General features: G+C 38.2%; 2 protein-coding genes across 2 annotated transcripts in view; one reads left to right on the top strand and one right to left on the bottom strand.

The window, feature by feature from the left end:
- Positions 1 to 27356, bottom strand: part of LOC145997132 (putative aarF domain-containing protein kinase 2) — a 292541-nt gene that overhangs the window by 208361 nt on the left and 56824 nt on the right. The gene's annotated exons all lie outside the window — the stretch shown is intronic.
- Cln7 (CLN7/MFS domain-containing 8) overlaps positions 7102 to 27356 on the top strand; it is a 143945-nt gene continuing 123690 nt past the window's right edge. The window contains exon 1 of the mRNA XM_083133771.1: positions 7102 to 7352. Within this exon, the coding sequence (XP_082989897.1) occupies positions 7327 to 7352 (26 nt within the window). The 5' untranslated portion in view covers positions 7102 to 7326. The remainder of the gene's footprint in view (positions 7353 to 27356) is intronic.

Genomic DNA, 27356 nt, shown 5'->3' with positions numbered 1-27356 from the left:
TTATATAATATACAGATCTCAATAGATATAACTAGGGAGCGGAAGTTGATGAAATGTCATTTTTTTCTGACACGATGTCCATTAAATATACACAATATTACACTTCGTCTAGAACCCAAAAAAGATAATTTTAAAGTGCATTTTGCCAATTTTCCGGTTTTAGATCATTTTCGCCGATTTTCATCATTTTGGTAATATTCTTGAGTCTTTTCATCAAGGTGAACATAGGCCTATATATATCATTGCATTGTTTTAAAATTATTCGGTTGTTTCCATTGGAAATCCTCGTTGCATATTTTAATTGAATGTGCATGTGGTATCATTTGCTGCCTTTTTTTAAAAGCAAGATTACATTTTGTTTAATTTTCTTTTCATTTCAATTTTTAACCTGAAACTAACAAATTTAGTGGTCATTGTTTGCATTTTTTACGTCATTTTCCCCCATTTTTTTAGGACATTCTATAGGTCATATACCTATATTGTTTTAGGTCATCAACTTCCGCTCCCTAGATATAACAAATTTCCATGTTTCTTTTTTCTAACCCATGTATAGTTGTCCACTGCTGAGACTCGTCATAGTTCATGTAATGAGGCTTTTATCAGTCACATAGTTACACATATTATTTTGTATCTTCTGATCCCATTGCAGTCCCAGAATGATTTTTTGATATGCTTTATAGTATGGCATGAGGGACCAAATATATTTTTTTCCACGATCTTTGGTGATGACATGTTTTGAGATATTCAAGGTCAAAAGTCAAGGTCACGTGATAAAATTATATTTTATCCACAGGTAGGCTTGTTATATATCAATGAAAAGCTTGTTCAATTCCCTGTACAATAAGCTTTATTTGAGCTTCATAAGCGAACTAGTGGCGGAGTTACAGCATTTAGTATAGCTAAGCGGGCTCAAAAAGGGCAATTTCTGCTAACTTTGGCATTGAATAATTTAACAATTACAAGACAAACGAAACTAAAAATTTTCATAGTTCCATACATAATTTCAACTCCCCAAATTTCATGAAAATCGGAGATGGTCAGGTTGGGGGCTGTGTTGATTTCGCATGGAGTGACTCGTATGAAAAAAGGGTCGGAGGGTATTAAGACTGATTGATTGATTGATTGCTTTTGTTTGTTTTTGTCGCTTTTCTGCCACTATTGGCTAACGACGAAGATGAGTGACGATATGGTGAAATTGATGAAGGGTCACTCTTAAAGAACACCCATTCCCAGGTGGCCGGGAATCGAACCCGTGTCCTTGGCGACGTAGTGTGCTCTGCTAACCTCTCCTCCATGGATGTCAGCAGTGTGGGTTAAGAGTTTGGCATGTGAGTCTGAAATTTCACACAACACACCACGCTGACGCATTCACACACCTGATAATTTCATAGCTATCACGGCACGGGCATTGGTATCACTCACGCTCTCAAGTAAAGCAAGCGTATTGTGTATTGACTTGCAACTCATGGGAGCTATTCACCGGATGTTTACATTTCTGTGCTTCCTTGGCGCGGGCGGGAACTTCACTTCCGGTTTGAATGGAATAACATGGAGTTCAAAGGTGCAAGGCCGGTTCTTAAGAAGAGGCGACAATTATTGTGTGGCATTTTTTTTACAACACGAGGTTGGGAATAAATATTTTCTCGGGTATCTTTGCATAATTTTCAGACAGATCCGATACGGAGAAATCTGTGAATTCAGGCAGTAAAGCGAAAAGACTGAGTTTATTGAGCAATTTTCACACCGAAAGTACCCCTGAGGGGCATTGGTGCATGTACATTACAAAAATACAACATGTTGACATCGCACATAATATATATCTATACATCAATTTGGCAGAATTTTTTTTATAATATAACATAATATAATAGTAAAACATACATTGACAAATTATTTCTTGAAGTGAACTAGTGCTGTAAAAGTACATATTATATAGTGTATACAATCTACATTTATTTTATAAAGTTATTTAATTCTTGAAATTCTTGAACTGAATATAATGTGTATTCCAATAACAATTTTTTCACTTTACTTTTAAAGATTGTGGATCTTTCAACATTTTTGTAACTTTTTGGTAATATATTGTATAACTGGATGCCTGAGTAAAAAGGTCCCGTTTGGTATGCAGTTAGCCGCACTTTGGGAATGTGGAAGTTATCTTTTTGTCTGGTATTGTAATTGTGGGTGTCTATATGTTCTTTGGATAGTTCGATTTTGTTTCGTGTATGAAAGTAAGTGTTTCAAGTATGTACAAACTTGGAAGTGTTAATATACGGAATTTTTTAAAAGAGGTTTACAGGTATCAGTTTTGTGTGCATTTGCCAAAATACGCAATGCTCTTTTTTGAATTTTAAAAATCCTCTGCGATTGAGCCGAGTTCCCCCAAAATTGGATACCATACCTCAAAATACTTTCGAAGTTTGAGAAATAGATATTTAGCATACATACTGTATTGAAACTATTTTTTAAGGTTCTTAATTGGTAACATACGGTGTTTAGCCTCTTGCATAAATGATCTATGTGAACTTTCCAGTTTAGACACTCGTCTATAAATATTCCAAGAAATTTTGTATTGTTAGTAGCTGTTATAACGGCGTGCCCTACTGTGAAATTATCTTGCTTAATAGAAGAGTTTTTGGCTCAAGATACACCAAATTTTATTATATTAGTTTTTTCGTTGTTCATAGAAAGTTTGTTTGCTGAAAACCAGCTTTGTAGTTCAGTAAGAGCTTCTTCCGTTTTTTGAATTAAAGTTACATCGTTAACAGAATCTACTAAAGCCGTAGTATCATCAGCGGAAAGAGTAACTTGGGCAGTTTCAACATTTGCTGGAAGGTCATTTATGAACAATAAAAACAATAGGGGTCCTAGTATCGATCCTTGGGGGATTCCAATAACCACATCTTTCAATTCGGAGTAATATGTTGTTTGCGTCCCATTATTGGATAAGCTATTTATTGCAACGCTCTGTTTTCTATTCGATAAATAGGATTCTATTAATTTATTTGATAGACCGCAGATTCCGTAGTATTTTAATTTCTCTAGTAGTATGTGATGATTCACAGAGTCAAACGCTTTTGATAAATCACAAAAAATTCCAACAACAGAATACGTTTTGTTTATGGCGGAAAGAATATTATCAATTACATCAAAAATGGCATTTTTTGTTGTTTTCGATTTCACAAACCCATTTTGTTGCTTTATGAGTATCTTTTTATCTTCTGCATACTTTATTATCCTATTATAAATTAATTTTTCGAAAATTTTTGAAAAAATTGACAATAAGGAAATTGGTCTATAGTTTTCAATTTTTGTTTTATTTCCTTTCTTATATAAGGGTATTACTTTTGATATTTTTAGACAATCTGGAAAGCTACCATTTTCCATGCACTCGTTAATTAATTTAGCCAAAGGCTCGTTAATGTACGTGCAAATCTCTTTGATCACGTTAATCGGCATTGAATCTAGCCCTGTTGACTTTTTGTTTTTCATATTTCGAATTATGTTGGAAATTTCTTCGTCTGTAGTAGGGGTCATATAAAAAGAATGCGTGAAAGATCTTTTGACGTTATTTAACTTTTCTTTGTATGTGTCCGTTACGCTGATGTTACGTTGCAGGTTAAGTGCTACATAAACAAAATAATTATTAAAAGTATTAGCTATTTTTTGCGGATCTGTCTCTATTACATTACCTGCTTCTAATATGATATCTTGATTCGTGATCGTTTTTTTACCTATTATATGATTAACTATTTTCCATAGTTCTGCAGTTTTGTTTTCTGAATTATTCAGCTTTTTATCAACATACAACTGTTTGCAATGGACACAAACACGAAGGAATAGGCTCTATAGTCGACATTACATCACCGGAGTAATTCAAATTAAAATATTTTACGTTGATTGATGGATTGATTTGGTGTTTTAAATCCACTTTATGCACAATAAGGCTAATTGGAACTGGACTTACAGTTGAAAGTGGGATCCTAACCACTATGAGCCTCCACCGGGTATCAAACCCGGGACCCCTTGATTACAAGGCGAAGACGTAACCACTTCGCCATGGGGGAGGCCCGAAAATATTTTACGTCTCGCACATGTGTTTTCTATATATATATAAAAATGAAACTGTTTATAATCATCCAGAATTCCAAAAATTATAATTTTATAATTTAATGTAATGTAAACTTTAGTAGCAATTTTTTTACTAACTTCTAAAGTCTTTTCTTGAACGACACTTGCAAAAGTTAATAATAAAATACAATAACTGTGTATTTAAGTATGGTAACTGTTGTGCTGAATATGCACTCGAATAACATTAATAAATAAATAATAATAATAAATTTAGAATAAAATTTGTTTATTTCATTAGTTTAGTAATTATTTATTAACATTTATAACAGTTGTAATTATTATTAATATTATTATTTCTACTATTCTACTATTATTACTGGCCTTTAAACCATACAAAAATTTCTGACGACGCTCTCTCTAAGCCATATGATAAAATTATAGCGGCTGTGTTTGACTACACAATGTCGAAAATTGTACATTTTAGTGTTGTAAAATTGTAGTATTTCAATGTTTATAATTTATGATAGCTTTATTTCAACCTTCAGAAGTCTTAACACGAAACTGTTGGTAGAAGATCAACATTGTCTTGGAAAATAGTACTATTTTTCCGTAAATCTTCATCCAAAGGATCCGGGAAATCCCCAATCTTTTTTACGAGACCTTTGTTTCTCTATATCACTCAAAAATTCCCAGTGATCCATTTTGTTTCCGATATTTTCTAAGAAAATAAGCTCGGTGACGATCTGTATTCCACTTGTTTACATTGGAAAATTCGCCAAACCGGAAGTTCTTTCCCCGCCATCTATAATCGAATTGTCTGATCGATTATTTTTTATTTACTCAGGAATAACCCCCATAACAGGACGTCATCCAATGCAAGGAAAAAGAGAAGAAAAGCAAATTTGCTCTCGATATCCAGGAGTGTTCGCCTGAAGGACATGCACCTTACAGTAGTTCGATAAGAACCTGTGTCTGTTGCTCCAGCTGTCTTGAGACCTTAACCGTGGTTTTTTGTTTAGCCGAGGCTCGGTTCGGGAGGGGGGGGGGGGTAACGTAGTACTTGATGAGGCGAGTGTACAGGTGACAGTGGCACCAGACATTTTGCTTTGTTTAGAGCTTTTAAAAATCACCATGGACTTGGAGGAAGCGAAATCGACAGAGAGTACGTTTCAAACACATTCTTCATTGAATTTATTCGCGACCAATCCAAGCAAATGCCTCTGTGTGACATAAAAAATCCTGTACAAGCTTTGACAATATATAAAAACCTAAAAATGGGCTTGATTTAGGCACATAATCCTAAAATAGGTTCTAAAAAGCAAAGTAGGTTTTTAGGCCGTATAAAACTTCATCAGTTGTTGCGTTTTTTTAAACGAAACGCTGCCATATCTTATTATTTCTTACATAACTGTAAAGGAAAAAATAGGTTAAAAACCTAAAATCAGACGTCTACTTATAACGTAACATTCATAAAATATCTATCACTAGCAACTTTAATTTTCGTCAACTGGAAATTTTATATATTTATATATTTAAAAAAATATTCAATTCTTTATCTATTTAACATTGAATTCCTTGCCGGGTCAGTTTTATTTTTATTTTTTTTATTTTACAAATTTGCCGACCTTAACTGCACGTAAGCTACATAGAATATGCGCTGTTATATCACTATTCTTAAACCGTCCTTTTAGCTATTCACGTAAAAAAAATATATTATTAATTTGAATATCTTAATTAATATCTACTATTTTAATTAATGTAGTGTAATGATAATTATTTAAGTTTAAACATTATTATTATTTTGAGACACTTGGTTCGGACCCCACCCCCCAAAACCTATTTCTAGGTACGTGTCTGTGTAACACCCTCCTAAATGGGAACATACATCACCCGGATGCCAAATGTGGGTAAACCTCTGCAGTCGTGATAGAAAAACTTCATTCCATCTCACTATATTATTGTATCGATGGGTACGAAACAGGGGCGTACGTTGTGTGTATCCGGAACACCCGAAAATCACATACATATATTACAAGAATTTCAACTTCCGTCCCACAAATGTCATCTGTACCTTACTCCCATTATTTCAACTCTCTGTGGTACAGGGACTAATTTACACACAAACATGACTTCGCAATCCGTATAGCAGATTCAAAACTACTACATATAATTTGTTAATTTCCCATGTGCACTTGGCTCAATTAGTACTCCGGCAATTTTTTTATACAGCATATTTGCAGAAGATATAATTCAAAATACAAGTGTATCAATATACGCTGTATAAAACACAACTTATTAGTTACTTCGTTGACCCAGTACGACTAATTTATTCTTCAGTCACACAGAGGTAATATAACTAACGAATAATGTACTGTATGTGGGAGTGTTAATAACAAGAAATTTGCTAGAAAACGAAGTAGAATATTCCAATTGCATACGGTAGGAAACAGGCACGTAGCGGCCATCTAAATGGAAAAATCCTACATAGGCCTATATGTGATATAAATAGCGTATAGTGGTAATTAATTTTACTTCCAATAAACATCTTGTATAATAACTTGTAATGTACTGAGAAATTCATCTTCAGGGCTTCTACCCCTGACTACGTACCTGGTAGGAAATAATACACGCACCCCCTCCCTCGTAGTTGCTTTCATCGGCTTGAAAAGGCTTTATTTTTAAGAGTATAATATTGGTGAATAACGGTGAAAAAATCCTTCTGCATTAAATTTCTAAATGAAAGTATTAGTGGGGGCAACTGGCCCCCTTACCCTCCCGTGCGCACGTCTATGCCTGGCAGTAGTTAAATGTTATAGGAAATTCCATTTTTCTTCCCTCTTAGCGCTTGAAATTTCCCTCCCGCTACAAGAAAATCCCTTTTGGTGTAACTGATAGTGAATACCGCCGCCACACGATCGTGGCGCTCCGATCGCCTGTGCTGGCAATTCCCCTCCTGCCGTAAATCGTTTCGCTTTTTTTTGTCTACGAGCGAGCCGCAAACTAAACTCTGTTACAGTTCGTGTTGTGCGTGCTTAGTGCTTGTATCACTAACGTCGTGGTTCCGGCAACAGTGCGCGCCGCGTGGAATCAATTGGTTTTTAAAACACTTTGTGAACAGTTGTATTTGTGTAGGTGTTCGACAGTATAACTTAACAATTGAGTGACATCGTGTGTGTGTGTACGCGTGTTGATTCTTTCATCTTCTGTGTTTTTAATGTGATGATAGTTCAGAAACTTTGAAATACAGTTTTCATCATGGACTGGATAAAGAGGAAGAAAAGGTAAGCAATTTCTTGAAAGAAAATATTATTTTGTGACTTTTATCATCCATAGTTGATGACTTTTTCACTCCTTGTTTTGTTTGGCAACATTTGCTTGATTGATTTGGTTAATTTTACTTCGCTTTTCTGCCACCTTTGGCTAATCGCGAAGATGAACGAGTAATGATTTGATGAAATTGATGAAGGGACACTCACAAATAACACCGATGCGATGAACAGGTCGGGATTCGAACCTGGGCAACATTCGGACTGATATGATGTGAGTAGTGCCTGCCGGCCCCTGTGGCGCTACGACGCCAGGGGTTCCGGGTTCGAATCCTGGCCTGGGCATGGATGTTTGCGAGTATCCATTCATCAGTTTCATCATATCACTCCCCATCCCCATCTTCGCAAATTAGCCAAAAGTAGCACAAGAAGCGAAGTAAAATAAAGTAAATCAATCGATGTGAGTAGTGATTTTTTCACACGCACCCGCCCCGAAAGGGTGGGGGGGGGGGTTAGGTTTGAGTATAATTTATTTTAGGATACCTTTGACGTTCTTTCTTAGGAATACTGGGCAAAGGGGGTATGACCCCCACCAACCCCCCTTAGCCACGCCACTGGTCAATTTATACTAATTTTGGTGTTACGTTTAACTTTACACCTCCTGAACATGACCTTGTAGTTCCATAAAGAATATTTTGAATAAATCACTCGCAGAAATCATCGGATTATAAGGTGAATTTTCTTATCTTAAAAGAATGTTGGAATTGAATTCCAGTGCAATGACAAAAAAAGCCAAAAAGAAAAAAAAATTCTGTGCAGTAAGATATGATTTTTCGGATATAATAATAAATGTGTGTGTCCTTCACAAAATATCCGCATACTCCCCCGTCACTTGGCCACTTGAATAGCTATGCATGCCATTGTACAGTCGGATGCACAAGTATTGCGCGGCAAATTGTTCATGACTATTTTCATTACTTTTTCACCTTTGGTGTTTTTAAAGGAATGTATTTTTAAGTCTGCTGACGAAGGTCAGTGCGTAAAACATAGAGAATAACGGCGGTAATGGACAATTTGCTTGATAATACTTCTGCATCACACGCTACCAGTACTAAAATGAAAATTATAAGTGAGAAACGCTGTCAAAAGTTTCCATGTTGCGGTACATGTTGGAAATTGAAGACAACAGTATAAAGTACAGCCGCCACAGCATTATAACCTGCAACAGTGGCGTGCCCAGGATTTTCGGGAGGGGGCATATGTTTTTTAGTTGCCAGCAGGGTTGCTAAAGGTCCAGGAATTTTAAATAAATTCAGTTCCGGTCCAGGAGAGAAAATCAGCAAGCGTAAATGAGCTCGGCACCGTAAAGAATCTTTTTATATTTGAAGTGTTTTAATTCGGTCCAGGAACCTTTTTTTCCGGATCAATTTAAAACCGGTCGAAGTTCCGTGTTGAAATGAAACAACTTGGACCGAATTTAAATTGTGCGAGGGAAATGTTTCGGTCCTGTTGCGGAACCTAATAGTACGCTATTGAATTTATAGTTTCGTGACCTTTAACAACCCTGGTTGTCAGGCCTATATTTTGCCGTCTTTTCCAGGAGATTCGGTGTTTTTTTCTTCAGGAGTGTTGGGCTAAAGGAAGGTTGTGACAAGTTTAAACCGTGTTTACCGATATTCTCGTGTCACCCTGTATGCTTCATGTTCATGTGCGAAACAGTAGTTTGCCGACTTCAATCCAAATGAATTGGAGGCGAGCCAGTTTAGTCTACGTTGTCGTAGGTTACGCATTCAGAGACCTCTTGCGGGGTTACGAAGAGCAATGAATGAACGGTGACAATTCATGTTCCACTAAGCTAGGATGCGTGACCGTCACTGGCGAACGCGGTGGGGCTCCTCTTAAAATGACTCCTCCCATTTTTGAGAGTGGAAACTTCTAAATATACGAAATATCTTGTTGTGCATGCCGTAAGCAGTATTTAGAGGGGGATCTAGGCGGTGCGGACTCTCCTAAAGACTTGCCAAGTACTAAAATGTAATAAAGAAAATACACGTGTTCAGAATTTGTTGTATAATCGAGGGTTATTAATTTGAGCCGAACTTACTGGAAGGCAATGATTACTTGGGATCTTACTGCTTTGAATGACAGTACGAAAGAAGATACGTGCACATTACTACTAACGATAACATGCCTAAAATATTAATCAGGAACTTTACTTTTCGTCAACTGGATCTAACGTCCTTTTTTGTTATTCAGTAAACATTCAATTCTTGACTTGTTTGATATTAATTCCCTTGCAAGTATACGTAAGCTAAACAATGAATACATGCTGCTATATCTCTCTTCTTATACCGTCATTTTGACGTATTCATGTAATAATAACAATATTAATTTACGTATTATTATGATTAGGCCTATGAATTTATATATATATATATTAACGCATTCATTTAGCTAAGTAACTAACTCTGTATCCTTAAACCCCAAGGTTTATGGCTGCAGGAACACAAGCCTTCCGTCTGTCCATATATCCTGGGGAAGGTCAATCCAATCCTTTCCCTCGCTACCGATTTCCTTTAGGTCCATCTCAACGTTGTCCCTCCATCTTCGTCTTGCCTTCCTACTGGTCTCTTACCATCAGGTTTCCCGACAAGAATCCTGTAAACTCTTCTTTCCTCTCCCATCCGTGCCACATGGCCTGCCCACCTAAGTCTTCTTCATTTAATAATTCTAATAATATCTGAACATGAATACAAATTATGTAGTTCTAAATTATGTAACCTTCTCCTCTTACCTGTCTCCTCATCCCTTTTAGGTCCAAATATTTTTCTAAGGATCTTATTTTCAAATCTTGTTAATTTATGTTCCTCTTTTAATGTAAGGCACCAAGGACGTATTATTTAAACATTTACATTATTATTATTATTTCTGAGAGACTCTGTGCGACCCCGTCCCCCCAGAAATGTATTTATAGATACCGCTCACGAGAAGATCCCCAAACGAGGGGTGACGGGGAGCGGGGGTGAAGGGAAGGACCGGTCCATTTGCATATTTTAGGGGTAGCAGAAAGCCTTCCGCTGCGCTCTTTCGAAGTGCCTGGGACTTGATTTGCGTCAATCACGCAGAGCGAGTACACAGCAACAGTTTGCTGTTTTCCTTTCAGTGGCCAGAATGCTTTTGTATTGCTTATCCTGTGCATTATTTAGACTGTATTTCAAAGAATTTTAAAAATATATACGGCAACGACTTTAAGTACCAGATGACAAACTTTAAAAAATATGGCATTTTTAGATTACAAAAAGTTAACAGCTTTGGACGAAGATGCAGCACTTCTAACACACGTTTTGGTACTTACTGGTGCATTGGTGAGCTTATAGATCACACCCCCCCCTGTAAAACAATTTCACACAGTTTCCGTATAACTAATAATATAAAAAAGTAAAGTGCTCCCCTGTGCTTAGCACCACGCCATGAAGGCGTATAGGGGGTGTGGGGGTAACGCCCCACACATAGGCTTCATTATAGCCATATGTCTGAATATTCTAATATTTATTCACTGAGCCCGTAATATTATACGGTTGTGAAACTGTCTCTTATTTTAAAATATTAACATAAATTGACATTCTGCCTTGGAGTTGTTTCTTCCAGGCATAAAGTCAGGAAACCGTTTTTGTAAGGTAAGTCGTTACGAAAATCACATTTACGTTTCGGCAACGTTCAGATCGCTGATCCACAGATGTTCACTTCTCCACTGCCATGTAACAACTAAGAGTACAGCAGTTCAAAACTATTGTACATTTCTGAATTCTGATGTCTTGAAACTCAAATCAAAGAAAGCCGCGGCATATCTCATATTCTTACCTATTGTTAGAAACTTGCTGATCACTATGAGCCGCGGTAGATGTCACAAACAGTGGCGCCTGGCAGCTAGTATGATGGGTAGTGACAACGTGATCAAGAAATCGAAAAATTTTCGCTACCATATGTCATATAAATCTAATGAAAGAGGTAATTTTAATGGAACTTTGTTTACTAAAATTGCAGACAAAAATTAAGAGTTCCTAAGATTGGTTTATTTTACTTCGCATTTGTACTACTTTTGGCTAATCGCGAAGATAAGGATGAGTGAACAGTCACAAAGAACACCGATGCCCAGGCCGAGATTCGAACCCGCAATCCCTGGCGTCGTAGCATGCTGTGCGGAGGTCGGCCTGGAAATAAATGCGACTATTAAAATTTCGACGCCTATCACCTTTACCATTTTTTTGATATTTTTAAATATTTAGGCAATTATTTTATACAGAAAATGTCTTCAATGTTGTCAACGTCAGTTGCAACACATGAGTGCCAGTGTGCGTGAGAGCAAGGGATATATCTTTTCTTAAGGAATAAATCGATAACAATAAAGTCTGGATGGCTCTTTAGACGCATCTTTCTAAATTTTTATATAAATTTGGGAAGATGTTACGTTCGTTCTTGCGAAATATGCAGAAAAGTATCTTTCTCGCGAATTACGTACTTCTCCAACGAGTATTACAAATCGGTCAGGATTAGTCACTTCTCTATGAAGTTTGCAACTATGTGAACCCAATGCGAAAGCTCTCGCGTCGTGCCACGACGCGAGCTGGCACGGCTGGTTGTCTTATGGCTGCCACTGGGCTACCACCCCACCTCCTCGCTCGTTAACTGCGGAGACTTTTTCATGCCTCCGCGCAAGCCTCTGCGCACAGGCCAGACTATGCTGACCCGGAGCAAGTGAGAGAACAGCTGGGGATGCGGCGCAGGAATTGAGGGGGCCGTAAGCTGGAACGCTTACGAGATTCGAATCTCCTCGTTCGTAAATGTATTAATTTAACTATATTTTGGCAAAGCAATTGCTATTTCTTTTTCTGAGGGTAGAGCCATGGCACGGCGGCTTTCCCCTTAGAGCCGCCGCTGGTCACAAATGCTTTGAAATCAAAACCTTACGCGACGAGCGGCGACAACAGAAGAGACAGAAAAGTCCAACAATTTTTCTTTGTTGGAAGAAAAATTTCTTGGCTTTGCGCTTGCAATTGAGTGTGTCGTATTTCTTTACTTTGAAATTGAAGACAGAAATAATATTAACAATTATTATTAAATAACATTTTGTTACTAATCTTGAAGTTAAGCAATTGTCTTTATCCCAGATATGAGAACATTTCCAAATTTTCATAAAAATATGCCCGGACCATTTTTAAAACCCGAAAAAGAGGATTAGTCCAGATAAAAGATGACGTCTGGTAACCCTATACGACTTGTCCCCTATCGCTGCACCGGTTACAGTGAGCCCACATATGTTCCTCACTCAGGGTGCACTCCCCTAACCCTAATAGTGGAGTCGCCTATCGCTACGTCACTGCACTGCCGTTAGGAATCATGTCCTGAGCGGTGAGTACGATAACGAAAACCTTTAATTACGTTCCGTGGGACGGGTTCAATTGGATTAATTTCCAGATTTTAGCAACGCATCTTTGGCTTCGGTATAAGGCGGTTTGACGTCATTGTTTTTGCATGAGCCCTTGAGAATTCTTACACATTGTGCGTGCGTTTGTAACGAGATGATAAAACAGTATTGTTTCATTGTTTCCCGTAACAATGGTACGCGGAAATTGTGCTTTCCCAAAGTCCCGTTAGGCTGTGGATATTGTTGTCTGGTGCAGCGTGTTCCTCTAACATGTGGATAAATCGGCGAAGGTGTTGGAGTTGCGTCACAGCTCCAGGCGGGGTTTGAACCCGCAGACTGAAACATTTATTTTTCAAAGGGGGGTGGAATTGTAAAAGTGGATATTACATAGCTGCGTTCTGGGGGTGGGGGGCTGCAGGATACATTATAAAATATTTCACAATTGCCATATTTAACCTTTGTTTTAAAAGCTCACCTCTCTGGTGTACTGGTTAGCAAAGCTCGCTACAACGCGGGCTCTGGTTCGAATCGCGGTCTTGTCTTGAGTGTTCTCTATGAGTGTCGTTTCATCACTCATCCTCATCTTCGCCATTAGCCAAAAGCGGCAGAAAAGCGACGCCAAGTAAAGCAAATCAATCAATGAATGAATGAAGCCTTTATTCTGGACAAAAATGGCAGTCGGGGGTCTTTTAAAGGGCGGGGGGGGGGAGTTCCCGAGTCCTTTACTGCTTTCATTTGGTTATTTTCTTTTTTACTTGGTTAGACTCAGTTTCGACGATACGAGGCCTTAAAAATATTAAAAACTAATTACAAATTCATTATTAATAATAATTATAATGTAGTCCCACACCGTGGCCGTGCTGTCTAAGGCCTCACGCTTTGGGTTCCGGCTATAAGATGTACGCTGGTTCGAGTCTCCGGGGGCCGGACCCCGTGGCCGAGTGGTTAGCACATCGCGCTCCGACGCTAGGGGTCCCGGGTTCGAATCCCGCTCGGGCTTGGTTGTTTGTAAATGTCCATTCATCAATTTCATCTTCCCAAATTAGCCAAGAGGCACAAAACGCGAAGTAAAATAAACTAAATCAATCAATTAATCAATCGAGTCTCCGGGGAAGCGTAACAACTTTTCTCCTGAGATTTCAGCATGAGTATGGGACCTGTGGCCACCCACCATCTTCAGTAAATTGGGGAGCTACGAAGGAGTAGCGTAACCCGGTCTGGGAGTTCGCCGTGCTGACCACACTTCACCCCGTAACTGGTTAGATGATCTTCCACCTGCGAGGGCAGCAGTGGCTGTTGCGCCAGGGGTTATTTATTTATGAGAGATTATCTGTTATTATAATTGTTAATAATAATATATCCTTGGGAAGACTTATTACTCCATCCACCAGGTGGGGAATATCCAGCACGTGTTTATCATCTCATCACTTTTTTACATTTCATACATCGGGCTCGCCTTACAAATAAAACTTGTAACTTTATTTTAAAGCATTAACTTTAGTGTAAATACGATGTAATATGGCCCGCGTCCGATTGCTCACGTAGAAATGTTTGGGCACCTCTGCTTTAAAAGTTCGGGGCAAATTTTTAGTTATAGTGTTTGTGTCGTGTTACCTCTCACGTCAGTGGCGGCGATTGGGTTTCAAAACTGGGGGCCAAGGTGCCAAAACTGGGGGGGCAAAGACAGTATATTTCTCTTTGTAGATAAGATTTAGCATAGTCCTGGGGTGAAAGTGGCAAAAAGTGGGGGTAGCTGACCCCCTAATCGCCGCCACTGTCTCACATAATAGTTTATATTTTTCTTAATTATTTTTCTCTTATTCTGTAGTTTAAATTAAATGGTAGAATGTGAAAACAAACTGGTTCCTCTATATTACACTCAATTTTTTTCGATTTAACGCACTTTTTACTTTGCTTATTCCGTTCAATTATTAAGTAAATGAACTTTATTTCTTTCACTAACAATAAAAATAACAAGCTTTGTGATTTATTGTAATTTGAATTTCCTGGAAGGGAGGCTGGGGAATCAACGGACCGGTTCAATCCCTCCACCCATGTTTCCTATTTTACTAAAGCCTTCCTAAGCCCGAAGGTTTATGGCTGCAGCAACACAAGCCTTCCATCTGTCCATATCCTGGGTAAAATCAATCCAATCTTTTCCATCCTTACCGATTTCCTTTAGGTCCATCTCAACGTTCTCTCTCCATCTTCGTCTTGGCCTTCCTGCAGGCCTCTTACCATCAGGTTTCCCATACTATACTACCGATCGCTAAGTTTTATCTTTATAGCCCTTGAGGTTTCCGAGATATCGACAGGAAGTCAATGAATGTTAATACCGGGGCAATATTTTGACGTAACACGCTTGTCAGAGCTGCTGAGTAGCTCACGTCAAAACAGAATCTTGGTTCAGATCCAGCGCCTATTTTTAACTCCCGCTTGGCGGTAAGGCAAATGACTCCGTGACGAAAGAGGCAAACCAAGAGCACCATTTGCCGGTTCACTGCCCGGGGGGGGGGGGGAGGGGGGGCAGCGTTAGAGAATGGCTCACGCTCACTTCATGCACAGATAGGTTCAATCGAGAACGAGCTCACGTTGTAAAGTGAAATTGTAACCGTCGCAGGAATTCGAACCCGGGTTGTTTTATTACGGGACGATAGCATGAATCACATTGCTGCTGTAGAGGTTATTCAGCATTCTACGTTGAAGCACATTGGCACCATTGTATAGACACTCAAGAATACATTTCAACAATTAGTTTGAGTGCAAGCCCATACCCAGGGGAGGGGCCGTGCACCCCCCCTCGAAACATGAAATATTTAAATGTGAACCTATAAAAAGCTACGCTACGAAAATAACATCGACGATTTTTCAAATTTGTAAAAATGTAAATTTTGTTCTTGCATAAATGAATGTGTTTGTTGTGTGGAGAGGAAGGCTAACAGAAGTTTGGAGTCTGCAATATTGGGGAGTTTTGATTTTATGATGGACGATGCAAGGCTACGAGACGACCGATTCACCGATTTAGTCAGAACAGTCCATTAGTTACTTTTAATCCTTGTCCAGACTTTCTTCGAACTGCAATCGTGATGCGAAAAATGTCTCTTTATTATTATTTTTTTGTTAACCCACATGTAGACATATTCGTTATTGTAATAATAATTGTTAATATGCAACATTTCATTTATAAATACCGGGTGTCCCAGAAGTCTTTCACTGATTACAAACTTTTTTCATATCCGCTATATGCAATGTAGAGATGTGAAAGTGGTGCCAAATTGTTGGAAAACTAACCAAGTTTTTTAGTTCCAGGTTTCTGCAACGTGGCTGTAGTGTAGCAGTGTCAGGAAACCGGAAATGTTCACAAATCAGGAAAAATCTCAGTGTGTCACGAGACCCGGTCACCAATAACAGTGCAGAGGAACTTTCCAACAACTTATGGAAAGATGCCGACCGATGTCGAGAGCATTAAGTCGTGGTATGACAAGTTCAAGACCACAGAATCTGTTGCTTACTTAACGAGAAGTGGCCGAACCATCAACCGCAGCGATTTCAAACAACGTAAAACATCAACCAAAAAGTTATCTTTATGATATCTTACACAAACGTTTATTTCTTCGTGCATACAAAGTGCAAATTGTACAGGCTTTGTTGCTAATGATACCAGGGGATACACTGAGCTTTTTCCTGATTTGTGAACATTTCCAGTTTCCTGGGCACTGACACTGCTACACTACGACTACAGCCACGTTACTGAAACCTGGAACAAAAAACTTGGTTAGTTTTCCAACATTTTGGCACCACTTTCACATCTCTACATTGCATATAGCGGATATGAATAAAGTTTGTAATCAGAACACCCGGTATATTATTTTTTAAACATGGAATTATCAGAACTTTTCAATGGCCCTGGTATACGAAAATAAAAGGAACTTTGAAAACTTAGTTAATTTGCGGAACACAGAACTATTTGATCTATTTTGTAATATATCTCTGTTCCCCCCTCTCCCTCTCTCTGGCCCTTCCCTCAAAAAAATCCTTGATAGGGGCCTGTTTGAGTGTGTTGGACATTTATTGTGGAGTGACTTGTAAATTAATTCAGTTTTGCTTATCAGAATTTATTTCAAGCCCATTTTATGATCGGATGGGCCACTCGGGACTGGGCCTACAGCTTAAATTGGGATCTGTGCAATATACTTTCACCGAGACTACAATCCATAAAACCCGCGATACCTTGGTTACAAGGAAAAAGGAGTTTTATAGTAGCATTTAAAAAACAAACTTGAAAATATGGCAAAATATAGGTCTGACTACTAAAAGTAAGACATAACCCCCCACACACACGCTTTTGGAAAATCCTGGGTACGCCAGTGCACGTGAGCTCCGGCGTAGCGGGAACTGTCTCGGAGGGAGGAGGATATTGGGTAGCCCCTTGAAAGCAACCAGCGGGCCCCGGTCTCGAAAGTAGAGAAAACAACAGCGATGAGAAAGAGTTGTCAAAACAAATAGCTCAATTATACCCTTTGCAATGAGATTTCGCAGATCTTCAATTGTCATACCTTGTAATTTCAATTTCTGGAAAGACAAGTACTAAAATCCTGTTAGTATTTTTACTGAGACATTTTTAACTCAACTTTTTTAAAAAAGGAAAATACTTCATTATTTTATGTATACATGTAACTTAACCTTACACCAATGTCACTAATCAGGTGACATACGCAAGCTTATATTGACCAAACGAGTTGAATCTAAAAGTTGAGATTTTTACTGGGAGTCAGGTTCATGCAGGGTTTCCTTTCCCCCAAATTTCAGAATTTTTCATGAGGACCAATCTGAGATATTTAACCCTGAAAACTGTCAAAATTCCATAAACGGCCATGCTGAAAAAGGAGTTGCATTTCTAAGCACTGATATTTTATTTGTGGACACCCTGCAGGGAGGTCTACACATAAATGAAAGATTCAAGCCTTAAACTAAACCCCTTCATTAAAAAAATCTGGCTTAAAAATACAATTTTTAAACTGGTTACCCAAATTTCCACCATCATTTCCGTGATTAGGATGCAATTTCAAGCAAAACATACTTGAATATCATAGAAAGTATGCTTCATTAGCTACAAAATGAATTTTGTTTCAGGTCTCCTAGCTGTAATGGTTTTTGAGATATTAAGGTTTCCGTAATCTGCTACATGAGCAAAAAAAGCCATGCGCCATGTTGGAAAAATGGCCGCTCCGGGAGAACTTAAAGCAAGATTTTTTTTAAAAAAATAGTTATGATATCTAGAAACATGTACAAACGTATGTATTAAACATTATTTTTTTTCTAAAATGGTCATGCAACCAATTATTTTAAAATTGGGTGATTTGACATGGAAAGACACTATATGGATCTGAAGGCCGGATTATATTATTTTTTAATGGAATCCCAGCACTTTTGAAATGCTGATTTATCGCTAGACTGTAATGGAATTTGTCAGTAATTAGTCAGTATTCGGTATTTTAATCAGATAAATCAGCAAATTTTCCCCTTTGACAAGTTTACACTCCTGGACAAGTCAAATCCGAAAATGTATAAATAGGCACTAAATCAGGGTTGTCAACCTTCCTGAGACCGTGGTTCGGCAAATGATTTCTTGAAAAGTTTGCCCCGATCTCAACAATCGTTATAAAATTGCTGTAGTAACTAAAACGACAAATTTCAGGAGCACCATTATACTTGATGCAGAAACACTGGTCTAAATTATAGCAACCAGAACAAAATCAAATTAGTTGTAATCTTGATCGATTCGGTAATAGCCCCGTCCAGTTCGCTGCACTTTTTGACTCTCTCAGCACTCACGCGTTTAGATGGTTACACGGTACAACACCGACTCGTCTACTTCGTTGATTTGGTGTCAAGTAGTGTATATGGTGTCTGCACCGTCAGCACTACGTTCTGGAGCGGTGTAGCGTGTGGTGTACTGTCAGGTAGTTCGTACTAGCTAATCAAATGAACGTTTAGCAGACAGGCATTTGTTGAATCTTCTGAAATTGAACACCTCTATTCGTCTACTTATTTGAATGCCATTTCCTTGCAACATCCCGACACCGGGATACACCTACTCTACACCTGGTGTCAAAAAGTGCAGCGAACTAGACGGGGCTAACAACGGTGGAAGCGCTAATTCTGTTGCTCAATATTGTCCCGTGTGCCCCAAGCAAACCTCCCCCCCGTCACGCATCGCTCTTTCCTATGCGTTAGCAAACGAAGCACGCACTGTCATTTCCGAATCTGGTTACGTACGAGACGATTCACAGAGAGCTGGCAACATTGCTTTCCGTCTCGTGTAAGACCTGATTGAGATGAGAACCTGTCTCCGGTCAAGGACACGTAAAGATTAAAGTTCTGTGGCAATACAGGAGAGAAAGAATTGTTTTAAAAAAGCGATAACATTCAACAGGAGGATGAATTATATTTTTTACAGCTTCCCATCCCCACGTCTCGTCTGCCTTTATACGAACTGAAACTTGGTAAACACCAGTCAACCGTGGTTCAACTTCCGGAATATCTGGCATCAGTATTGTCCTTTGTACTCGCACAAACCGGCTCTATAAAATAGTGTAAATATGTGGCTTGTCGGTTACGTTGACATGCGTTCAGAATAAAATATCTTGTGGATCTACATATTTAATTGGCTTTTGCGAACTGTTCACCGAGATTGTGCCAACTCTGGAAGTGCATGCTACAATGAGTCAATGTACGCGTATAATAAATAGTTTATTTGCATGTCGTCTACCAGATGGCAGTCATATCGGATTGCATTGAACCGATAAGTGGAGCATACAGCTTTTTATATCTTATCGTTGTAACTTCTCTAAAGGAATTTTATCTTCTGGGATGAATGAAGTGCAATAACAACACTTTAATGATAAATGAATTGGTGTTTGAAAGCAGGGTCGGTTCAAGATAGAATTTTCACCCTGGTGAGGTGGATTTTTGGCGCCCTCTACTTTCCACGCTACCCTCTACCCCCACCAATCTTTCTATTCTGATCCTGGTCCTTCAACCATGACCACGGTTTATATCTACGGTTTTAATGACGAAAAATAATAGCCTTATTCTTAAAATACTTTAAGGGAGATTTCACACTGAAACGACACGCTGCAGGCGACACACGAGTTTCACATCGAAGCCACAAGCTTGTGTCGCCCCAGTCGAATCTGATCGTGCTTACGTTTGTAAAGTAGCACTGCAGCACATTAATCTGTGCCTGTGCACGAGATTCGAACAGTCTGGAATGAATCTGCAATTGTTAACTATTTTGTAACTTCTTTCGGAATTAACAATAAAATTTAAAGGTAGATATTGTAAAAGCCTAAATTACATGATGTAATTACGCAAATCCATGGATACTTGTAAATATCGACCAAGTTACCTTGGAATTATTTTGTCAACAAACTTTCTGTATAGAAAGGGACCAAATTCTGTACCTTTCGGTCTTCTCATCCGGTTGCCGTAAAGCTGGTATCACAGGATAATCCTGTGGGAAGGACTACCCTTACCTTCGGGCGAATCGTGTTATGCCTTGGGCTAGCTCCTCATAAACCTATGCTTTCGAGTGAGTTTCTTGCGATACAAACAAACAAACCGTTGATTAATCTTGGAAGGGTTTCCCGTTACAGATTTCTTAGCAGACCTGCATCAGTCAACTCAATCCAGGATTGCCAGTGATTATGTTTTGTTGTAATTGTGCAAAAGAACAATAAATAGGACTTTACAAATAACTACGCTTATGTAATCAGAAACAAGGTTTTGGCACTAATCAATTGGGGCGCTTCGGTTTGGCTACCCTCCCCCCCCCCCCCGAGGGCTGTGCCCTGAGTAGTCGCTCGGGTCACCTGGCCCTTAAGTCGCCCCCTGTATTTAAGAATATGCTAATTTTTATGTAGCTGTTGTTCCTTCATCATAATTAACCCTACTTCTACCATTCTCGCGTTTCTACCACCTCATCGATTCCGCTTGCTATGCTCAGTGGCGTATTAATCATCTTTCATGATTGATTGAGTAAGTGTTTTAAGTCCACTTTATGCACATTAAGGCTAACTGGTACGTACAGTGGGATCCATGAGTATTACCGTGCAAATTGTCCATCACCATGCTCGTGCACTTTCTTTGACCCAATAAAACTAAAAAAACAAGCTGTTGACAAGTTCTGCACCAGCATACATAAAAATCCATATCTTGAAAACAAACAGGATGAAAGAAAAAATTAATTAAAATAGTCATGGATAATTTTCCGAGCAATACTAGCGAATCCCACTGTGCAATTCGGACGAAAGCTTTAGATGGATCTTACACCTCACGAATATTTGAGGGGTACAATGCACTCCTGTACCTCCCCGTTCATGCACCACTGATTACAAGGGCATTTTTATTATTTAAGTTTTGTCGCCTCAAGGTTATTTTCAAACATAAAGGAAAGGAACAAAACCAGTATTATTAGTGCTTAGTTGCAGAGGTACTTAAAATGTCAGTAACAATGCGGTGTCGTGCTGTGTGCCACATATCTGTGATGGTTTAAGCAATAATGCGATCTTATAGTACGCAGTTTCTTGGTAACATTTCATGTAAATGAGGGTTGGGAAAGTTTTTCGACTTGACGTTTAAAGCATGTTAAAAAAGGCATAAAACTGTTAACAGTAAGAATGTTAAGCGCGATTTCTCAATCACTGGTATTACAACAACTTTGACAACTATAATTCTTATTGTTATTGTGTACTGCTTAACTGCCAATTATTTGATTTATAATTTCTGTTATGCTGTAAGATATTTCGAAATATTCACATGTGCATTGCCAATGCCAAGTCTTCGTTATATTAATTGTTGTAAATAATAGATGAAGAGGAAAATACTTTATTTCATTTTTTTTATTTAGCGTCACTTTTCTGCCACTTTTGGCTAATCGCGACGATGATGAAATTTATGAAAGGACACTCACAAAGAACATCCATGTCCAGCCTACGATTCGAACCCACCCAGGAGTTGCAGTTGTAGCGCTAACCACTCTGCCACGGAGGTCGGCAAGAGGAAAACAGATCTTCCTTGTACTAAATTTCCTGAATGACAGACGTGATAGATCTTGTGTTTACATATTTACTTTGAATACAATAGTGATAATAATAATAATGTTGCTATTGTAATTTATTTTTATAATTCCGTATCATTCTAATGAATGATGGGATCGAACCTGCCACTGCCAATGGGTGATGTAGCTAATTATCATTCATCCTCATAAATTATAAGAGCACTTCTCATAACGACAAGTTAAAATGCTTGGCAGCAAAAGGCACAACTGAAATAAAGTACCTTAAACAACTAGAAACGGCAAATAGTCACTCGTTCGATTTTGTAAACCTTTGAACCTACCACCTGTCTACACTTAGAACAATGATCATGAATTTAGTAACGTAGAGTAAAATAAAACTGAGCTCTCTCTAGGTTTCGTCGTTTTTTTACCTAAGTCAGGATAACTCCTCCTTCCAATCTCTCCCCCAAAGGTGCTCTTCTCAATTTTCAATGTAATCGCAAAGTGAATCCCTTGCTAGTCTGTCCGCTCCTGTAAACACCTCTCACTCAACTTCCTATACGCTGAGCAGTGAGTTTTTACCTTCCTATTATTGTAAGCTGCTTACTTCTTGTTTACCTGTTGTAAACCTTGCAGCCTTACACTGCAAAAAAAAAAGGTGTGTTTGGGGTGAGTTTCGCTCTTTGGAGGCTTCGAAGGTCAGAATACTCGGAATCCTCACCCTTTTGAGTGAGTTTCTCCTCCCTACCCTAGGGTGAGTGCAGATCTGTCGTGAAAACCTTCCCTATACACCCCTTTGGGTGAGTTTCGGCTGCACCGTGATGCCACATGTACAAACTTTCCCACTGAAAATCCACTCACAGGCCTTGTCATAGCGAAAGAATTTTGCCGACATGACAACGTTTGTCGTCCTGGACCCCCTGCCAGGCTCTCCGTGGCAATTTTTTCTACCTGCTGAACCCTTTTCCCAACAAATTACCACCCTGTAGCAGTTCTCTAAATATTCAGCAGAGGCGCTGTACTGCAAGTGGCGCTGATTCGAGTGACTAAATCGTGAAATACTTTCAAAATAGGTCGAAAACCTAAAGTCCGTCGACGTTGTTCGTGTGGGGGAAACTAGCGGTCGAGGGACCTTGGAATAAACCTGTCAGTTTTGAGATCCCTGTGATGTTTTAATAATTAGAAAGTGTACGAAATAAATACCTGTATGTTACATGTAAATTTCAGGAATAATCTATTTGAATAGTCATTTCTTATTTTCAAGTACAATTTCACTGCTTTACGTCAGTAATTAACAAAATTTAAGCCGAAAGAAAAATATGATTTTTCCTCACTTAAACAAAGGAAATACATGTTTATAGCCTGAAAGAACGTGTGACATATGCAATCGTGCAAGTCCATACAAATTAAGGCATAAAAAACTGTTTTTTTTGTTTACAATATTTCTTCTTTCTTGTTGTTCGAACCTGTATGACTGCATCTTTGTAGTTATTTTCTCATGAAAATATAATGTGCCTTCATTATCAATGTTATCTTGGAGAAGTAAATTTTGTTACTTGGAGTCGGTATTTCTAGTGTTCATTCATAACGCTTATCTGTCGGGCTGCATTACACTTTTCCTATTCTTATTTCATTACTTTTTTCGGCTAGAAGGAAGCTCTTATGCAAAACACAGATTACAGATATAACACCAGGAGTACACATCCTGAGTACTCAATGTAATTGGAATTATTTTTTAACGCTTAAATAATTTGTTTAACCTTACTATTTTACAGTAAATTTAACGAGAGGCGTCAAGACAATTCTCTGTGCTGAGATGTAAAATAAACTTAATGTTTAAAATGTGACCCCACCACAATTAAAAATTTAATATTTCCGAAGTCACTGGGATTATCGTAAAGGATTATGACCATAAGAGAAGGGTTATGCCTTCTTGTTATGAGGCACGTAGCCAGGGGGAGGGCTAAGGGGGCTGAAGCCCCGAAATCCTACAAATATCTAATTTAAATAGTGCATAGAGGTAATTAATTTTACTTACTTAGCAGGATTAAACATTAGATCGAAAAAAGTTTAGTGTATAATAGAGAAACCAGTTTATATTGTTATAATCTACCATTTAATCCAAAGAATAAATGGATCCACCAGCTCTCAAAATTTATAGTTTTCTTTGTGACAAGTCATACTATATAAACTTTATGAGTAAAATTTGGGCAAAACTTTTAAAGCCTTTACTGACGGAATGTGTAAAGGATAATAACAAAATACAATAACTATGAATTTCAGTACACTAACTGTACAAAATGTAAAAAAAATGGACAATGTGTTGGATATACACTCATACAGTGGATCGAGTAGCAGTCTCTCTCCATTTACACAATAATAATAATAATAACAAATAATTTGGATTAAAATTGGTTTATTTTCAATAACTTATAATAGTTGTTATTGTAAAATGATAATTATAACCGTGGTAAACTGGTAATAATTATTATTGTCATTATTCTTTCTACCAATCAATGGCCTGTCCCCTTCTGCAAATATTTCTGGCGACGCCTGTGGTGATAAGGATGAGCCCCCCCCCCCCCCCCCGAAATAAACGGGCCTGTGTTATAGTCATGTTCCTAGAATTCCCATCCTTCCTGCATTTGAAATTCTTTTTTTAAAGTTCTCTGCCAAATTACTTACGTACGCCACCAATATGACATGTGACGAATACTTCAATTTGCAATTTGACGAATGGCTTAAATGTAACGATGAGGATAACACTGATGAGACAAAGAAAAGGACATATTCTAACTTTACCCAAACCCTCTGCTTCGTAGTTTACTGCACCAACGACTATCTTTTGCATTTATTCAAAAGGTATGCCTAAGGGCGGTAACGCCAACAACAAACAGTCTAATAGAAAATGTTTCATCCCACTTTGCGTTTTATCCTTGCAAGGGACCGCAACTCCAGAAGACATTCAACTTTCATTACTTTTCCCCCACCCCTACATCACAGTCAATGTACAACCTAAAATGCTTATCCATATTTTTGAAATCTTTAGAGCTGCATAAACAAAAATCATAAAAGTTTCTAAATAGGTCCGCTTATCTAAGTATTCAAAAGAAATTTTGGTTAAGCTAATTAATTTCAATGAGCACATAATACCATAAACGCAGTTCCAATTTGTTATTCTTGTTTCATTTCCAAATATACGCTACATTTAATGAGGCAAGTTGGTTCCCTTTCTGAGCCACTGTCTTCAAATAGATGTGGCAACAAATAAATTTTGCAACGACGTGTTGAATACCATACGTGAATATCCTCCAAAGTTCCGTTTCTGGACTTTCTCTCCTTTTCCTTTGTAACGAGCAACCCCTTGCTGTGCGCGTCACGCGTCAATGCACCAAACCTGAAGTCTTCCCTGGGAATGACATTACAAGTCGAAGCAATGTTTTATTTCTGGTACACGATTATATTCCTCTGATAAACGCTGTGATTAAAATTTCTAACTAGCTTTGAAAGCTTTTTCTTGAACAAACTGTACAAAAGTTAATTGTCCTCGTCCGTGGCCGTGCGGTCTAAGGCGCTGTGCTTTGGCCTCCGACGGCATGGGTTCGAGTCCGCCTGGGTTCAGTCTCTGGGTTCTCGGCCTGTGCATAGGACTGGTGGCAACCCACCATCGTGAGGAAATTGGCGAGCTACGAGTGAGTAGTGTAACCCGGTCACGGATATCTCCTATAACGGCTGGAGGTTCGACGTGCTGACCCCACGTCACCCCATTACTGGTTGAAGATCTCCACACCTCTAGGTAGGATTGTGGGATGGAGCCTGGCAGCCGGGAGATAGGTCAAGGCCCTTCGAGGGCTGTAGAGCCACGGGTATTATTATTATAGAAGTTAATAACAAAATTTAATGACTATAAGCATCTCAGTCAAGTTACTGTTGCGCTGGAAATTCATTTATCAAGTGGATCGAGAAGAAAATTCTCTCCAAGGAGGATATAATAATAATAATAATAATAATAATAATAATAATAATAGTAATGATAATACATTTGGAATAAAATTGGTTTATTTCAATTAGTTTATAACAATAATAATCATAAGCATGATAATTATTATTGTTATTAATATTACTGTTTAAATTTTATTGTTGGCCTGACCACCCCTATAAAGAATTCTGCTTCCTTGTAATCCACGCGCACGTCACCTACTAAATCAAGAGATTATTATTATTATTGGTTTGGATATATACGTGGATCTTTTCATAAGCCAACTAATTGACCGTCAAGCATTCGGTAGCAAAATCCTTGAGTCTACTATTCAACGTGCTCGGTCACGGCTAACTTATTACATTTATTTCAGACAGTTTGCATTATACTGGCACGTAAGATTTCTCAAAATATGGTCAACTGAAGTTAATCAATGCCATTGAACATAGGATTACTTTTACAAAAATTAATAAAAGTGCAACATGAATTTAGGTTACAAACTGAGACGAGAGTCGTGAATGAAGGAACCTTTCGTTCTTCGCCAGACGTCGCTGTAAGCAGACTCGTTCTCGTTGCTCTTTCTTTCCCGAAGGAAAAGCCTCGGTCTCGTTTAGATTATCTCAATAATAAATATATAAGAAATGTTTAAAGACATTTAGTAATATAACTTAAAAACGAAAGTTTTAGAAAATTAAACATCTTTAAATAAAAAGTAAATCAAGTTGCATATTATAGAAATTTTGATTATAACGAATTCAAAAAATAATTTACCCTACGATTTACCAAATCCTTGAACAATACAAGGCTTTCGGACAGTATAAGTCTCGATTATACAGACGGCTGTCACTCTCGGTCTTGTCTTCATTTTAAATTGCGCTCGGTTTCAGCCAAAGTGGCACAAAAGCGAAGTAAAATAAAGCAAATCAATCAATCAAAATAATCATAATAAGTAATAATAAATTTTATACCAACGGCCGATCTTCCTTTAAAAAATTCTGGTTTTCTATTGTTCTAGTCAACAGTCGAAGGCCATCGATATATGTAATACCTCGAATGACGTGTCTGCCTGCCAGTGAGAAGGAAAAGAAAACAGCATTATTCCTGCTTACCACTATCTAAGATACAGTTTTATTAGTAGTGCAAGACCCTGCATTCAACGACTAGTTAAAGAAAATGAAGTTACTTATTGTATTTTGGATGATACGTCCTTCATATCTTCACATTCACGCTTGTTTATTAACTATCTGGATTATTTTTAAAAAATGTTATTTTTCGCAAGTTCTCGTGTCCATTGGCAATATGTACAAATACAGGAAAATAATTTATCTCATGGAAATGGCTATTTCAACAGTCACTCACCCAGGCTCGAACCTGGACACCAAGTGACGAGAGCGTTGCACCACAGCTCTGCACCCTGTCCGTGGGGGTCCCCTTATTGAGAAGAACTTATTGCTTACAAATCCCGCAGGAAGAGTACATTATCTTTGGTAACGACCACCATATAAGTTATATTTTCTGGAGTTCTTTGTTCCAATCAGTATATTAGGACACTAC

This window comes from Lepisma saccharinum, chromosome 13 (genome assembly GCF_977018435.1).
Source record: "Lepisma saccharinum chromosome 13, izLepSacc3.1, whole genome shotgun sequence".
Classification (NCBI taxonomy): Eukaryota; Metazoa; Arthropoda; class Insecta; order Zygentoma; family Lepismatidae; genus Lepisma; species Lepisma saccharinum.
This window is presented reverse-complemented; position numbering and strand designations above follow the sequence as displayed.